The sequence below is a fragment of the Megalops cyprinoides genome, chromosome 23 (assembly GCF_013368585.1).
Source record: "Megalops cyprinoides isolate fMegCyp1 chromosome 23, fMegCyp1.pri, whole genome shotgun sequence".
NCBI lineage: Eukaryota > Metazoa > Chordata > Actinopteri > Elopiformes > Megalopidae > Megalops > Megalops cyprinoides.
This window is the reverse complement of record NC_050605.1, coordinates 8,713,580-8,731,562: the sequence shown is the minus strand read 5'-3', so window position 1 is coordinate 8,731,562 and position 17,983 is coordinate 8,713,580. Positions and strand designations below refer to the sequence as shown.

Genomic DNA, 17,983 nt, shown 5'->3' with positions numbered 1-17,983 from the left:
AGTGTGAAAAGGAGGGTTTTGTTTCCATTGGTCTTTTGTCAAGGTTTTTGTTCCTGCATTGCCCTGGCAACCCAGTAGTTATTATGTTGACTAAAGGCAGTATAAAATAGATGAACCTTTATTCAGAGATAAAAGGTGGAAGTGTCTGTCAGTGTCTGACCTCTTTGCAGGAGCGGAGCATTGACTCAGTCTCTATCCCCTTGCTGATTTGCGTGTGGGAGCATCACTTCCCCATTCACACCACGGATGTCATCTCGCTGGGCCAAATTTGGCAGAGGCCGGCTATTAACAGCATCCCCAAGAAAACCCATCAAGGCTAAAGTCATGCACTCATATTTCTACCAGCTAGCTTGTGCCTAATGTGGCCAATTATTGAAACTTGGGTCATGCAGAGCTTCTAATACTGTTGACTCCTTATATGGCTTTTTGCTTGTGCTGTACTCTGCCGCACTTGAAAGTGGCTTTGGATAAATGTCTGCCAAATGAATAAATGTAAATGTAATATAAATGTACAGGTAGCACCTCGGAAACTGAATGTCTTTCCTCATCAGGGATTTCGTTTCACAGAAGAGCCATTGCTGAGTTATGACCGCCTGGAATTTCAGTCTAAAATTATCCTCAGACTTAGTAGCCAAAGAATAATCCATTTCATGCCCCTCATGCAAGAAGCCTGTGTCCAATATAGAGGAGAGGGAAAGTGCTGTGGTCACAGATGGCCTTTGTCCACTCCCCGGCCCATTTGCATAAAGCCTTCCACACCATGAAAGGCCCCTCCAGCTCCCTCTCTTTGTCACACGGCCGCAGATCCGGGCCGAGGAATTCAGGGCGCGCCGCGGACACGCCGGCCTTTCTGCTGTCCCTTTGATGGGCTTCTGTATGAGGCGGTTCTCCTTCACAGGGGCCCGGTCCCGGGGTCAGTGTGGAATGGCACTGCGCCTCTGTGACAGGCCGGGTCACAAGAGCCTGTGCTTTTGTGATAGAATCTCTCTCTCTCTCAGAGGCCTTGGGGGACACGTTACCGCGCGGGGTCTGCAAGTCAAGAGCCTTTTTTGTCGTCTGCTCAAACAGTAATGAGAACATGACCCAAAAGCAGGCAACATGAACGGTGCACATGACCCCCCCAATTTGAACAGGAGTGAAACTTAGAATGACATAAAGCTGCTTATTTACATTTATTCATTTGGCAGACGCTTTTTTTCCAAAGCGACTTACATAGGTTACAGTTCTTTACAATGTTATCCATTTATACAGCTGGATAATTACTGAGGCAACTGGCAGCTGTGGGTTAAGTACCTTGCCCAAGGGTACAGCAGCAGTGCCCCAGCAGGGATTGAACCAGCAACCTTTCGGTTACGAGTCCAGCTCCTTAACCACTATGCTACACTGCCGCCTACTACTTACTACCTTAAGAGGTCTGTGTTTATTTATGTAACATTATTGACCCACAGATGATAAATAAGTTGAGACATGTTGCGGTGTCAGGCCAGATATTGGGTTGAGAAATTTGGGGATAACTGACTCGTTGTTTGGATCCAGCACATTCATAACATTTTTGCGGCGTTGGGGACAGGTTTTGACTTCGCTGCAGTGTTATGGCAAGGGAGTGACGTCACAGAGACAGATCACAGCCGGACATGACAGGCTAAAACGGTAACATTACCTTCCCTATTTCCTCTATGATCAGATCGGTTTTGCTACGTCCGTGGGAATGATTCGGTTCGCAAACTGCGCACTGTGTTACTATAAGAGCACCAGTCATAGGAGACACCAAACTACCTACATCAGGAGCCTCTGTTTCACTGACTGTCGAGAAGGGGGTCAGGAGTTGAAACTCTGATGTTGAATGGCAACTACAGTCTCCCCTCGTTATCGATTGTGTTCCGTGCTGAGCATCGCAATTAGCCGATCCAGTCTGTGTTTTAAAGTTATTAAGCACTTGGAAAGAGTCCAGGCACACTGAAGACCAGTGCACTCAGCACAGTGCACTAAATTGTTCTTGACTGTCTTGACTTAAAGTCAGTTTTTATTTACTTTTTAAGTACACCTTTGGCCCATACATTGTTCCAAAACCTGTTCCCACTGAAGTGCAAGGATCATCTGGAAAGGAATGCCCTGCGTTTTAAGAGTATTGATGTCCCTAGGAAAGTGATCAGACTTTTGCTGAGACTTCTCTGAGATTTAACCTCATGCACAGCGCAGCTCTCATAACCAAAATGCGCCACTTCTCAGAGTATATGTCACTGCTGTTCATACATTTTGGCTGTAACTACTACGTATGCAACTTAGGTTATTTGCCCTCATGCTCAGTTGGAATGCAGACCTGTTTTGCTCTGTTACTGTACAGGAAGCATCGTAGTAATTTTGTGTTTCTACCCCCCAGCAGCATTAATATTACATGTCTGGGGTGCAGTGCATTTGCAGAGCGGTCTGACTTTGCAAACAGCGTTGGAATGAAGAGTGACTGGCAGTCAGCACTGAACTGCAACACTGTACTTTCCCCTCAAGGCTTGGCTGGCTTTCAGACCTCTCACTGAGAATATTGTCCAGTGTTGAAGGGATTTCCTGAATATTCCCTGTGTATCCACTGGTGTATATGCTGGCTTATGTGTTAGTCGGAGCGGAGGCTGATACCTGTAGCCCTCACGTATCTCCAGCCTTACTGTAAAGCAAGCTATTTATGTGTGTTTGCCTAAGGACACATTTTTACAGCAATGTGCATTTGCATTCTGGAACCACGGGATTGACCTAGGTGTGACCGTATGCAGTAGCATCTGTACTATATTGCAGGTAGCCATGTAGAGACCACACCCAAGTCATTTCCCAGTTGCCAACCTGTTGCCAACTCTCAAACAAGCAGCCGCTTATGACTGTCCTGGGAAAAGTAGGCGGCGTGACACTTCTGAATCATTTTAAGCATGGCACAGATCATGTGGGTTGTGAATGTGCAGTGTCTTAAGCGTTCCTGCCCGCTATTAGCGGAGCGCCACAATCCACACGCAGGAAGTGCTGCTAAATGAGCAACAGCAGTGTTTCACATGCTGGGCACGGTAAAATTCTCCTCAGAATTGTGTGCGTCCTATTCCACAACTGGGATTATTAATGCAACAGCATCACATGGACTGTGTGTGGTAGCCTGCTTGGCTGGTCTATTTCGCATATTAGTAATGTGTAGGCTACTCGATAATACAGCACCAGTCAAACGTTTGGACACCCCTGATTAAGATAATGGGAAACACGCATGCATTTTGATCTAAAGACTTGAAATTTGTTTCTTAGACAGATATAAATAGTGATATGTATGAATTTATTTTCAAAAAATATACATTTTTAAAAAAAAATCGTTATTAGTCATTAGTTAATAGTCATCAGTCATTAGTTTAACACTTTTTTGGTCAATGTGTAATTCCATTTGTGTTATTTCTTAGTTTTGATGTCTGTACTATTATTCTAAAGTGTAGAGAACAGTAAAAATAAGGAATAAAAGTTGTGTCCAAGCTTTTGACTGATACTGTACATGGATGTCATCAGTTCAGCCGTGTTCCTGGTTTGGCATCTGTCTGTGCTGGAGTCACGCTCCACCCCTGTTCTGCACATCCTTATCCCATTCGTACACCCTGCTGCCCCCGGCTGCCTGTCCCTCCCCCTCTCTCCCTCCCTGGAGGGACATTAAGCAGGCTGCCGCCGTCCGTCGCTGCCTGGACCGTAGCCCACTCCGGACTGATGTGGTTGAGTGTCAGACCCATTTATGTAGGGACATGTTTTTCAGAATCGTGACGAGAGGAAGCTCCTCAGGGGAAACTTTTGGTGTTTCTTGTTTTGCTTTTGTTTCTTAGCTTGCGTGTTTGTAGGAAACTCCTAAATTCCCAGAGAACCGCCATTAAGGTTTCTGCCGCAGCTGGTTTCGATTTGGACACGGCTGAATTTTTAATCATTGCGCAAAAAAAGTCGGTCTGAATGTTTGGTCGCACCATGTAAACCGCGTCTCCCTTTGGAACGCTCACCCGTTCCAAACAAGACCCGAACGGTATTGAGGCAGTGCTTTTTCCCATAACATCCTCTTGGTTTCTGTTGCTGTCACTGTCAGGCTATGCACTGCATTTTTCCTCAGAGAGTTGTGGAAGAGCATTGTCCTGGGCCCGCCTGTGAATGGTCCAGAACACAGCTATCAAATCCACAGAGAGAGAGAGAGAGTCCCTGCAGAGAGCAAATTGTCAATTATTCTAATGTTCAGTCATGAGATCACTAATCAATCACTTGGATCAGTATCCATATGCTCGTTAATGAACTACAAATGAGCGAAAAACTGTGATTCTTTTTCGATGTCCATGAAGGAGAGTCAGAAAGTGCTGAGTAAGACTGAATAAGAGTCCAGGTTATAGTATTTTCCCACCTGAAAAGTGGGATTGAACGCAGTGAATCTCTTTGCAATGAATCACTCCTTGTGTAGGAGGAAAGGAAGTCTCGTGCAGTGCCTGACAGAAAACGTGTGGGGTTCTGTCAGTCAAATATCCATATATGTCAAATGACTCAACATACACACCTCAGCCTCCCACACCCATAATCCCAACTGCAGACATTCCATACGCACCACGGCATTCAAATCACCTTACAGGAGAACGCTTTTGGAAAGTGGGCCTTGTGTATTTATTTTACATCATAACTGCATAAAGAACTGGAGGCGGTTGTACGAGAGAGATGACTGACATGTGTCTCCGGATTAATCCGGTCCAGCTTCCCATGACTCGTATTTTCCCTTGGAAGCATGTCTTGTGACAGGAACGTTTTCAGAGCTGAAGCCTCGAGCTGAGATTGAATTACAGGCCGAAGATCTTCACTCAGCACAACTGTGCTGATGTAGCTCCGGAGCTAAAGCATATGAAGTTTTTCTCACCTGACGATTAGCGGTAGATTGAAAGCAGATCCTGGAATGTTATTGGCATCAGATTCCCTTATTAAGGGCCTTGTGGTTAAAACCACCCGTGTGATGGTAATTGTTGGAAAAAGTTTAATTACAAGCACAGCAGAACTGTACCCCGCTTTACTGTAAGGTGCATTGTCTACAGAGGACCTCATGGTAAAGATCTCCCTCCACTCTGCCGTTAAAAAGCACCAGTGGTCGTTCTTTGAAAAATATTAGTATTGACCATATGATGACAGTTTGGTTAATGATGAGTCATTGGTCATTTGTATGAGTTCTGCAATAAGAGAGTCTGTAAAGAGTGGCTTTCAAGAATACCGTACTAAAGATAAACGGCAGTGTAGCATAGTGGTTAAGGAGCAGGACTCATGATCGAAAGGTTGCCGGTCCGATTCACCGCTAGGGCAGTGCTGCTGTACCCTTGGGCAAGCTATTTAAATCACAATTGCCTCAGTAAATATCCAGCTGTATAAATGGGTAACATTGTTTAAAAAAAAAAAACTTACCGATGTAAGTCGCTCTGGATAAGAGCGTCTGCTAAATGCCAATAATATAATAATGTAATAATGACCATACTGTGATCAGTATGCATGTATCTAATTAGTGTGAAATTGTGAGCTCCCTGTTGAAATGCAGTAAATTAAACTTGGAGAAAATGTTGTGTTGGGCTTGCTGAGCATGTGTCATGGCTGTCACAAGAGTATTTAATCCTTGGTATCTGGCCAGACTCAGCCTCACTTCCTCTGAGTTAACAGTTTTCGGGGAGTCGGTGGAGAGGAACAGGCCGAAGCGGTCCTGTGTGTCCGTCTAATAGAAGGAGGGCGCCGGTTCCTTCGCTCTGGATGACACCCCGGGATCCGCTGCGCTTGTTTCCTGGATGGGGCTGTTTTCGATTACGGCCGCGCCGATAAGGCCAGCCGCTTTTACTGGCTTGGCTCGGAGGCGCGGCATTGTGAGCGCTTCTCTTTCCTCGCGTCTTTGCTTTGGAATGGCGTGCGCTCGGAGGGTGTGACCCGCACTAAAACGCACTGGCTCACGTTCTGCCCTTTCACAACAGTGAGCTATTGTGTGCGAGAACCTCCTCATGAGTGCCGAGAGTAAGCTTGTAATATTTTAGAGGGCAGTCAAACTCTTAGTCTTAAACCATTTCGAAACTCTAAAATACATTTACAGGTTGCCTTTTGTCAATTTCGCTGTGCTTTATAAGGAGTCAGGTCAGCCCAGGAAAAGGCAATTTCTATATCTATACAGTCTTTGTCTCAGATTCAGTGGTTAGAAGCCTGGTTAAATCTTTTAAAAAAACAACTCCATGAGCCTTTAAACAGCGTTTTTGTGGAAAGGTGCATTGAGATGACAGGGCGTGGCTTGGCAGGGGTTACCGGCCCCGCCCCTCGGTGTGGGTACAGTAATGCCGGACGCTGTCCTTGGGCAGGGTGGAGGATGTGGGCGGGTCCAGACTGGAAAGCTGTAGCTTCCTTCCCCGTCCTGAAGCGTCTCTCTTCCTCTCTCCGCAGGGGGCAGTGAGGGTCAAGGCCGGATTCTGCAGCGCTTCCCCGAGAAAGACTGGGAGGACAACCCCTTTCCCCAGGGGATCGAGCTGGTGAGTGCCCCCAAACACACACACACACACACACACACACACACTCACACTCACACACACACACGCTCACACACACACCTCGACCCGGCTCCCAGAGTTCCCCTCACAGAAATATATACACACAAACTTACACGTGCCCACTGAAAGTCTCTTCACTCCTCAGCATAACACTGACAGTCACGCTGACTGTATTGCTGTGTTGCCAAAGGGTTACCTTCTATCAGAATACATCTTATTGTTTTCAGTAAGGTTCCAAATCTGGTTTGACGGCACAACAAGAATGCATTGAAGGGCAAACTCTAAATTTAGGGTCTTTCCAATCAACAGAGCCTTGCACTCTGTGAAGAGCTGTAATAGATTATTGCTTCGTTATATAACAGTGCAGGAACTTAGAGTGCCAGTCCATATTGCAGCCCCTTCTGACAGTGCCCCGGTCAAGTTCAAGTGTTCTAAGTGTAAATATTTAAAGTCTCAAAGCCTGCAGTGATATATGTATGGGACATAGCTCGAAGTCGACTTCAAAATATGAGGAGTGCGGTTTGGTACAATGCATTCCAGTGTTTTCCCCCCGCTCACATTATCTATGGTCGATGAAACAGTATTGTGTCAAGCTATAGGTACATGGAACATGCTATTAAAAAGTGCAGCTCCAGCAGACAAAAGCAACAGAGGAATAAAAACCCCATTGGCCACGCGTCAGTCACAAGTGACACAACTGCAACCATGGTGGTGCCAGTTCCTTATGTACACAGCTGACAGATACTGCATCTTGCAAAATCGCGCTATGGAGTCATTGCTTAGTCACACAATTGCCACACGTGGCAGTGTCAACCGTAATGTTGCATCACTGACGAAATGAGGAGGTATGATGATGAGGTATGACTGATGTCTTACAATGAGCCACGTTCTACAAGACTAATTGAGGGAAGTCCTTGTGAAGGAAGTCTTTGGTGAAAAACCCATGCAAAGTGGATATTGAGTAATCTTTTTGTGTTTGTTGCCGTTTTGTGAAAGGTGGACTGAATCCAGTGAAGGGCGTGGGTTAATATGTTTTTAGCGCTGTCCTGTACTGGTCAGAGATGGAGTGAAAGCCCTGAAGATGACTTTAGAGTGTCCTGTGCTTTCCAAATATAATTAGCTAAAAATAAAGGGGGAAGTAGGTTATCATGTTGTCCAGGGAGCACTGTCAGTGTCTTGGCTGGGATTGTATGTCAGGTTGAAGGCCTGCAGCGAGAGGAGCGTGTGACTCAGAGCTCCACAGGCCCAGCTATGCGTATTTTTTACAGCGCCGTTCAGCATGGGACTATCTTAGAGCGCTCACTAAGCAAAACCCAGAGATACGATCCCAAGAAAATGAATACAGCGGTAATTACAGTGGTGAAGGATTACCACAGTGTCACACAATAGCACAAAAGTATCCGATCACAATGAGGGCGACAGAGAGGAGAGTGGCTAGCTCGAGGCGGTAAGGGATTGAAACGGAGAAAACTACAGCTACAGCGCGGGGCATAAATAAATGATGCGGTGATAAAGGACAGATGGAGTGATCAGACAGAGTGATAGAGTGATCCAGAAAGGAGGAGAGCAGCCCTGAATGGAGATAAGATGAGCAGAAAAAGGCTGAGCAGGGTGAAGGTGACAGGGTGATTAAAATAATAGCTCATACATTGATGACAGGGACACCAGTGATGTGACAGTATGGCAGGGAGAGGGTCATTAGCAGGTCGCAGGCAGAGTGAAAGTGACGTCACCAGGCCTGACTGCAAGCATCCCGCTCAGCACGCAGCTGTCAGGGGCCCTCCGGACTTCATTACCGCCTCGGTCACGGTGCACACCTTCAGCAAACGGCACGCCCCTGATTTTACCTTCACCTTGCGTTGCCTGGGCCCGAATGGAGCACCACAAGGCGCCAGTCAGATAAGGTCATGTTTGCATTTCAGAGCGTTTGCTCAGCGCGATGAGGTGGCTTGATTCACGTCGAGGAGTTCTGGTAAATCCTGCAAGAACCTGACTTGTCCTCAGAAGGGCTAAACCCTCGCGCTAGCCCGGGCTGAGTGCGCAGGGCAGGTGTCTGCTCCGGCCTGGGCTGTGAACTCCCGCAGTGCAAGGGAACGGGTCTCTTCTCCAGTCCATTTAGTTTACAGTCCCGGACAGGAGACCTAAACCAAACATGAGAATGACTGTTAAATCCTCTAGTGCTCCTCTGCGAGAAATAAAACCAAGGAGAGTGCCGCTACGTCAGTCCTTCGAAGGCTGCCGTTCGGGTGCGCGCTTGATGCATCCAAGAACATGCTTTTTAAGGGGGGTCCAGCGCTTCATTAGTTTGAGTTGAATTTCAGGCTGGAATGGAAAATGTTTTTGATGATTATTGTAAGGTGAGCAGCTGCACCTCAGAAAGACTCCAGACCCCAGAGACACCCATTAAGGTGTGACAGGAGCAGAGGGGGGTCTGCTGTAATGCTGTGCCACAGTGTGTGTTGGCACTACCTCAAGGTAAAGGTTGATGGGAATACCCTGGAATTGATGGGTAGACAGACATGAAAGCAGACTTGTTACAGATATTATACAAATTACATTACATTACATTCATTTAGCAGACTTTCAGCACAAAGGAACAGAATTGTACCGCTCAAGTTGAATGAGCAGCAGTGTCAGGCCAGGCTAACAACACTCCCAGCCCAGAGTCTATTCAAGCCCTACCCTTGGGCAACCTGACTAGACAAGGGAAGCCAAGTGTACAACCGTACATCAGTCACCAGATCACAGAACCCAAAACACGTTGCGATACTAAAATACAAGTAATACAAGATGCAAGTAATACAAGTAGCAAATCCGTGAGTCACCTTAAAAATCTATAAGTCACTATGGTGTTGTGAATATCACTCCATTGCCCAGCAAGTTCTTACAGTAAATGCAACATTTGTATATGTGAATGTAGGGCACTCCTGCGTGGTGAGATGCAGACTGAATCCCTCTTTGCTGAAGGCAGAAGCTCTCGGTGACCCTTTCTCTCTTCTCTTTCCGCAGTTCTGTCAGCCCAGCGGGTGGCAGCTCGTCCCCGAGAGAATGCCGCCGACCTTCTTCGTAGTAGTTCTAACTGACATCAGCTCCGAGCGTCATTACTGTGCCTGCTTCACCTTCTGGGAGGAGGTGGATAACGCCCAGGTACGTGAGGCAGTCGGCTGTGAAATAAACGTTTGTAGTGGTAACACCCAGGTTTGTAAGGGAGTCTACTGTAAACTGTAGTCTGTGTGTGTGTGTGTGTGTGTGTTGAGGGTGTATTTTCTGAAAAAGAAGAGATGTATAGATAAGCCGAAAATATCATGTTATATTCACAGACATATCACTAGTGTACTGTATATTTGTATAGATAAGTATTAAATTTGCTCACACATAGTAGAAGGTGGGTACTCTGTGTGCAAAGGGAGATATTTTAGGGTTCATTTATGAGGTACACCTGTAGGATGTGTCTACTTAGGAATGTAAATAAGACACTCCCTTATTCTTAACAAATAAGAATTATAAATAACTGATACATCTATAAATAATTTCATAATAATGTATTGATAATAACATCTGTGAATAAGTTATAATTATATGTCTGAACAGATTGGAGGTATAGATGTGTAAGTGATTGTTTGCCGTGTAGGATAAGTGAGTCATAGATTAGATATTGAATTAAGTTATAGCTCAGTATAGGTATAAGAGTTGCAGTGGGATTTATGAGTGTAATGGTAAGTTATACACTGTTATAGCCCCAGAAGAGCCTGTCCAGTGAAGCCTATGAGGATGACGAGCCCGGGATCATCCAGCCAGCCCAGCTCTTCGCCCCCAAGAGCCTGGTGCTGGTGTCCCGGTTGGACCACGCCGAGGTCTTCAGGGTAAGGAGTTCGTCTCTCATGTCACCTGTCCTGTCCCCCCTGTCCCGCTGTCCTCCTGCTGAACAGCGGTCTCTGTTCTCAACATTTGACCTCTGACCCTATTGTGGAAGCCGTGTGGCCTCGTGGTAGTGGGTAGGGCTTGTAACCAAAAGCTTGCTGGTTCAATTCCCCGCTGGGGCACTGCTGTTGTACCCTTGGGCAAGGTACCTAACCTAAAAAACATTACCACAGTAAATATTAAGCTGTATAAATTGATAATATGTAAAAAAAACTGTAACCTATGGAAGTCGCACTGGGTAAGAGTATCTCCTAAATGACAGTAATGTAATGTAGTGTGTCCCTGCCTGCAGAACTGTCTGGGCCTGATCTACTCCTCGCACATCGACGGCGGGAGCGTTCCCATGGAGACCCTGATCGGAAACCTCCTGACCTGCATCATTCCCATCGCGGGAGGGTCCCAGGTGAGAGAGCGGGCGCCGTGTTTCGCCTCCGCCGGTCGCTCGCGGGCGCAGGTGGTGGGGAGGGGTTTGTTTTCAGCCAGCCGGGGACTGTGGGAAAGGCATTGTTGCCGGTTTTCGCTCCTCCCACCCCCTGCCTCCCTCTCCAGCGTTTCGGTCTGCAGTCAGTGTGTGGTGCTGTTTTGGCTGCGGGGTGAATACACGGCACATTGCTTCCCATGGGATCCGAGCCAGGCCGGTGTCAAAATGTCAAACACGCACTCCAAAACCAGACAAACTGAAACAGCCCGGACAGCTTTTACTCATATTCTTTCTCATTCGTCCTCGTCATTCATATTATAGTGTTAAAATCTCAGATTGAATACCATTTTGTACATAAATATACATAGCAGGTGCTCTGTGTTAACCTGCAATATACCACTCCCACAGTCACACCTGAGCAATCATGGAGCATTCTCTTCCAGCACTATAGGTTCAGAGCTATGGTCTCTGGAAAGGGAAAGAGCTTTGGGCTGAGGTAGAAAGCACTGGGTTTATGTGCCTCTGGGTATGTGGTCCTATGTGTTGCAGATGGGAGACTCCACTCTGTGTAGTTTTAACGCGGTTCCTCAGAATCTTGCCTGTGACGGGGTTCTGGGCTGTCTCCAGGTAACAGCCGCTCCCAGCAACTTCCCCCAATCACGGCTTTGATCAAGATTTACCTGATTTTTTTTTTTTTTTTTTAAATAAATCATGGTGATTCACAGAGCTCAATCAGCCGTCTGTGCTTCTCCCAGCTCTCGCTGAGCTGCGGTAAATCCATAAATCATTTCCCACGCTGTCGAAATCCAGGAATCCTTCTCCACTTTATGTGCATCTTGTTCTCGTTTGTCATATGTGCTGCTCTCTAGACGTCCTGATTCATTTTGACGCGGGACATTTCTGACCTCATAAATCAGTGCAGGAAGCGCTCCCACAGTAGGATTTACTCCCCAAACCCCCCCCCACCCCGTCCCCCCTCCGTCCCCCCTCCCAGAATACGGACAGATCAGAGAGACCGCCCAGCCTGGTATTCTCAGCTGGAGAGGGTCCTCTGCGGGCGGCAACCAGCGGACTCATGGCCTTTTTTTGGGGGGAGGGACGGGGGTGTCAGCCCTTCCGCAGGACAGTTACAGCATTTCGGATTTCACGTTTCAGATTTTTCACTAGAGGAGCAGGGAGAGTCTGCAGACAGGCATATATGCTCTCTGCGGCGGGGTTAATCTGTGTACACGTGTCAGCGTGTGGCTGTGTCACAGTGCAGCCGTGATGAGAGCTTTAATGTGGGCTTACGGAGGTGTCATAAACCTGCAACCTCACGCCCTGCCGTCTGCGCTTCTCGTGATTCTGATACCGTGTCCCTCACGCTCAGAACGCGCTCGCTTCTCCAGATGTGTCGGCCGCCGTCACACACACCTCACGTGTTGTTAAAGAGGCACTTTAATGCCGTAACTAGGGACTAGAATGTCAGACATGCGCTCCAGGCACTTAGTCCCTGGGTGCCGATCTTTAGCTGAGATCTCGGGACCTAGGGCATGAGAGGCATAACAGTTCGGTCACACCTGCCTGTGTGTGTGTGTGTGTGTGTGTGTGTGTGTGTGTGTGTGTGTGTGTGTGTGTGAGTGTGTGAGTGTGTGAGTGTGTGAGTGTGTGAGTGTGTGAGTGTGTGAGTGTGTGAGTGTGTGTGTGTGTGTGTGTGTGAGAGTGTGAGAGTGTGAGAGTGTGAGAGTGTGAGAGTGTGAGAGTGTGAGAGTGTGTGAGTGTGTGAGTGTGTGAGTGTGTGTGTGTGTGGGGCCCTCTGTACCCAGAGCCACCAGCAGATAATGTCCCTTCAGATCAAGACACCTTCCTGCTACCTCTACCTGATACTGAGATAGAGTAACCCACATTTTATACAATACAGACCACAAACCACAGGCCTAAGGAAAGTGTTGCAGAACGAAAGATTGTGTTATCTTTCGTCTCATGCTAAACTCTGCATGTTGTATGTAAACCTGGTAAATGAGTGTTTAAACAGTGATTGCCAGTTACACTGGAAGTGTACCTCCTCTGCATATATTAAAAGTGTTTATAGAGGACGAAGGTGCTCACTGAGGAATGTGGAGCAGCCTGTTGAGTCTCCCATGTGAGGAACCTCAGTATTACACCTCTCGTGTCTTTATCAGCGGCTCCCTCTGATTCTGCCAGTTAACCTACCTCACTCTTAAAGGGCCAGTCTGCCAGTTAACCTACCTCACTCTTAAAGGGCCAGTCTGCCAGTTAACCTACCTCACTCTTAAAGGGCCAGTCTGCCAGTTTCATTACCCAACTCGTCAAGGCTTCATTATTATTATTATTGTTATTATTACTCACTTAGCAGAATCCCATGTGGGGCTTTTGGCATAACAGTTCAGGGTAAGTGTCTTCCTCAAGGACAGAACAGCTGTGTCCCGCCCAGGTTTTCTAAACCCTGCAGAGCATTGTACCAATGCCCAACATCCTGTGCCGTTTCCTGACGAGCTCAAGCCAAACGTGCCACCGCGCTGACCCCTGGAAGCCCCCCCCCCCCCCCCCCAACTTTCGCCCCTCTGTGAAGATCAAAATTCTAGTCTTTTTTTTTTTTGCCTGGTCAGTGATGTGAGTTCCGCTGTTGTCTCTAACCCAATTGCTCTCCTGTCACGTCTCTGTCTGTCGCTAACCCAGGTGGGCCCGGCGGAGCAGGAGGAACGCCTGGTACGCCCGCCTTTTGCTCTACCGTTGTTAGCTCTTAGCCTCTGGTTTTTTAGGAGCGGTGTCTGTGAGTCTTCTCCCACCCCCCCCCCCCCCACCCCCGTTCTCGCCCCCCTACCCCTACCTCTCCTCCCCCAGGGGTCTTATCTGTCCCAGTCATGAGAAAACTCTCACGCCACGAGGGCATGATCACGCTAATCTGTGAACCAACCGCTAATTTCTGTTTTCTTTTTATTTTAATAATAATAACAACTCTATTCTTAGCAGAGTTGGGGTCAAATCCGGGTCCAGCTGTGTCAGGAACTGGAAGTGAAGATGATATCAGATGACTCACTTAATGAGTGGTTTTTTAAAAAAGGAATTGACCCCCACTCTTGCGAGCGGCTTCTCCTTGGACTCGTTCCAATCACCTGCTGACAGTTCAAACACTGCTTTTATAATTGTCTTTTGTGTATGTGCGTTTGTGATTATCTGTTTGGTCACAGCAAGAGTTTAACCCAAGCAAGCTGTTTGGCGCTGCCGCTAAAATGTACACCGTGCAATTTTTACCGAAGCTTCTGTCAATATGCGCTTGTTCTTTCCTGCTCCAGGTCGATGCCTTTTTATATGTACACTTTCACTGTGTAACTTTGGCTGCATTTTTTGTGTGTGTTTGTTTTCCCACACACTGTGCTTATGAAGGCTGAGCTCATATGAGGTTACACAGCTCCCTCCTGTCCTGTGTCTCTTTCCACAGCAAAAGTCTTCACTTGAACAAGGGCCCCTCCGAATGTTCCGTTTGGTTACGCCCCCAATTCAGGCCCTTCTTCAACTGAGTGAAACTGTGACTCTGTTGCTCTGCCTGACGCGTGCGCGTGAGCATGTTTGTGCTTCGTCAAAGCTGATCCCAGTACAGTGCATATTTCTGGCTGAGGGTGAGCATGGCCCTTGCTTTTTTTTGACATGATGGCAAAGTGCTGTCTGCCTCATGCAAAAATGAGCTACCGATAAAGGGCTGCGCTGTGGAATGGCTTTTCTGTATGTCAAAGACTACAAGCGATGTGTTTGTCAAGCTGTATGTGCACAATCTGACAAAATCACCCCACCATCCACCCCCACCAACCCCTCCCAAAAAAACGCATGATTTTATGATGCAAAACATTGCCTCCTTTAAACCTGTATTACCTACGTAACGTATGAAATCAATATGACAGAGTAATCAGATGAATTCACTTATTTGATTGCACCAGAATATTTAACAGCCACTCGTGTAAATTCTTATGATTTCGTCAATGGTGTCTTTCTTAGTGTTGCAGCCACGGAAATTACTGAGTAACCAACTAAACTTAAAAAATGGCTGGAATGTCAGTCAACAGCGCTGATCTTTGATTTCAAACCACAAGGTGTGTATGTACAACTCAAGAAGAGAAGGACCCCAGTGCTGTCAGATTAAGCCTGGGCTCTGAATCGTCCTTGCTTGGTTTGGAATCAGGCAGCACTAGTCCATCCCCGATTTTAACGAGCTTTCTGTTGCTCCCTCTTCCAGAGGACCATCACGCTGGGAGCCGGGGACCGACAGGTGATCCAGACTCCCATCAACGACTCGCTCCCTGTCAGCGGCTGCAGCGTGGCCCAGCTCTTCAGGCAGCTAGGTCTGTAACCCAGCGACACCAAGCATCACACTTGGGGGGGGGAAATGTAGCGATAGTGTTTGGTTGGCCAGAGCACACAGCCAGCAAGTATTGAAAGGGTTAACTGAGTGGCGTGTACTGTGCTTGGTGCATCCAACCAAACGTTTTCCCTGGGTTAAGTGTCAATTTGGTATTGACTTTTGCCAGAGTATGTACTTAATTGCAGATTCACATTGTTTGGATACATGTGACCATGGTATTGATTTATATGCTTGTTTGTTTTTGTGTGTGTGTGTGTGTGTGTGTGTGTGTGTGGGTGCATGCATGCCCTTTTTAAGGTAAGAAATTATGTGTTGACTAATGTTATTAAGATAATACTTCGGCAAAGTATTAGTGATTACAGTAGGAACAAGACCAGACACACTAAAGTCCTGCGTAAAGGTAGTGTTAACAAAACTATCATGCAGGAGGGTTACATAACAAGACAGCCAGACCAGGAAGGAACACAGAGAGCACGGCCTCCATAGTGACAAACGGCTTGTCCCTTTCCTTCCAGGAATCAACAACGTGCTCTACCTGTTCTGTGCTGCCCTGACGGAGCACAAGATCCTCTTCCTGTCCAGTAGCTACCACCGCCTCACCGATGCCTGCCGGGCCCTTCTGGCAATCATGTTCCCTCTCAAATACAGGTACTCGGGAGCTGTCCCCTGCCCCTTCACCCCCTCCTCACAGAACAGCCTCTGCACCTGCCTGTCTCTGATCACTCACTCTCCTCAGCGCACTCTGACAGAAAGAATTGCTTCCTGGCAGCTTTGGTCATTTATCTACCATGCTGTGGTGTCTGGAGTCCTTGTATGGATAGAAAAGGGTGATGTTTGAATTTTAACAATCAAAGGGATGCTCTCCAAGCCAGGTTTCCAGGAATATGTCCGAGCTAAAACGATGAAGCGGAGCTTGGATAGGGAGCTGCACTTTAGGCCAAGTGTCTGCTAGCCCTCCTGTTTTCAATGTCAACATCGGTTTCGGAGTTAAGAGGCATTAGAGACGGCTCTCTGCTCCGGTAAACCTCCAGGTCACTGTGGAAACCAGGGGTACGCTTGGCACTTCACTTGAGAAAGCGAGCAGAGGTGTTTTCGTGGGGCTTAGTGTTTGAGCCTTGCTGCTGTTTGTGTCTCTGTCTGTCCCTCACCCACTCACTGAGACACTTACTCACTCACTCACTCACTCTCTCAGAAATACTCCCTCCCACTCACTCAATCTCACTCATTTATTCATTAACTCACTTATTCATTAACTCGCTTACTCACTCACTCACTCACTCAGAGACACTCGCTCACTCCCTCTCTCTCTCCCTCTCTCTCGCTAGTTTCACGTACGTCCCGATCCTGCCCGGGAAGCTGCTGGAGGTCCTGAGCACTCCCACGCCCTTCATCATCGGAGTCAACTCCTTCTTCCGCTCCGAGACGCAGGAGCTGGTCAGTCTCCCCCCGCCACGCCTACAGCGCCCGCCACAGAGCCCCACCGCCTAGCTCTTAGCCTCTGTGCTCACCCAGCTCTGAACACACGCTCATTTATACTGTAAAATAACCCTTTCACTGCAGCCCTACTCTAATTTATATGAACGAATGCTGATGCCTCAGTAACAGAGATGCTGACAGGCTCCGCGGCGTCAGAAAAATTCTTATTATACGACACAGATTATTAAACATTAACGAAAGCAGATTTTTATCAAGTCCGGGTCAGCACACAGAGGGTCCTCAGCTGTGTCCCCGCTAATTGTGCGGAACAATGAACAAGGCTGCTGTGCGTTTCAAGTCATATGTCTGAAGATAAAATGATCGAGATGCACGCGGTTGAAGATTATTCCCCTGGCAATGTCACCCCCTCCGTCTGTCAGAATCCGTGCCGGGTGTACAGCGGCGCTCGTAATGAACCGCTGTTGACAGGGAAGCCGTCTCGCCCGGGGGCTTCGACAAAGCCTCTCCTTTCGATTCCGCCCCTGTACGCTCACAGCGCGGTGCACAGCATTCACGGGAACCACCAGCAAAAGAATCAGTCGTTGTTAATTATCAGAACTATTACGTTAATTACCAGAACGATGCGGACAGACCAATTTAAATCCGAGGGAATAGGCTGTGTTTGCTAGAATCAATCACCACGCTAATTTGGTTCTTATTCTGAGAGCACAGTAGCAGTGTATTTAAGTACTGACATGCATGAAAGCTTCAGTTAGCAAGTCATTCTGGGAGACGTCGCCCTTGCAGTCTGAACCCTGGTGTGTCCTCCTTGACTGGGGAAGGGTACGAACCCGGGCAGGAATGTGCCGTGTTTGTCCCGGGACCCCTGACAGGTTGTGGAGAGAAGAGGCATCGTGACCCGCTCAGGGATGCATTCCTGGGTCAGCGACACGGGCAGGGTGTTCTTTACCGAAAGGGTCACGCCTCTGTCTGTGTGTACCTCGCAGCTGGACGTGATCATCGCCGACCTGGACGGAGGCACGGTGACCATCCCGGAGTGTGTCCATGTCTCCCTGCTACCCGACCCCCTCCTGCACCAGACCCAGACCGCCCTCTCCATGGTAACCAGCTTAGCCGTGCCGCCGCGCGCCTTTGTCTCAGTGCATCCTGGGACTGTGTGGTTAGAACCCTGGACACCTCAGTCTTTTCAGTAGAAATCCAGCTGTTAAACCGGATTGCACAATTTGCCCTCAATAAGAGCTTTTGTTATGCAACAAGCTAATGAAAAACGGAGATCCATCAGACCCTGAAAAGGGTAATGGGTGATAATTT

General features: G+C 47.7%; 1 protein-coding gene across 1 annotated transcript in view; it reads left to right on the top strand.

Annotated features, from left to right (window-relative positions):
- Positions 1-17,983, top strand: part of sbf1 (SET binding factor 1) — a 63,921-nt gene that overhangs the window by 15,014 nt on the left and 30,924 nt on the right. Inside the window, exons 2-9 of the mRNA XM_036517531.1 lie at positions 6,433-6,518; positions 9,546-9,683; positions 10,274-10,399; positions 10,750-10,860; positions 15,110-15,215; positions 15,751-15,883; positions 16,561-16,669; positions 17,659-17,772. Coding sequence (XP_036373424.1) covers positions 6,433-6,518; positions 9,546-9,683; positions 10,274-10,399; positions 10,750-10,860; positions 15,110-15,215; positions 15,751-15,883; positions 16,561-16,669; positions 17,659-17,772 — 923 coding nt within the window. The remainder of the gene's footprint in view (positions 1-6,432; positions 6,519-9,545; positions 9,684-10,273; positions 10,400-10,749; positions 10,861-15,109; positions 15,216-15,750; positions 15,884-16,560; positions 16,670-17,658; positions 17,773-17,983) is intronic.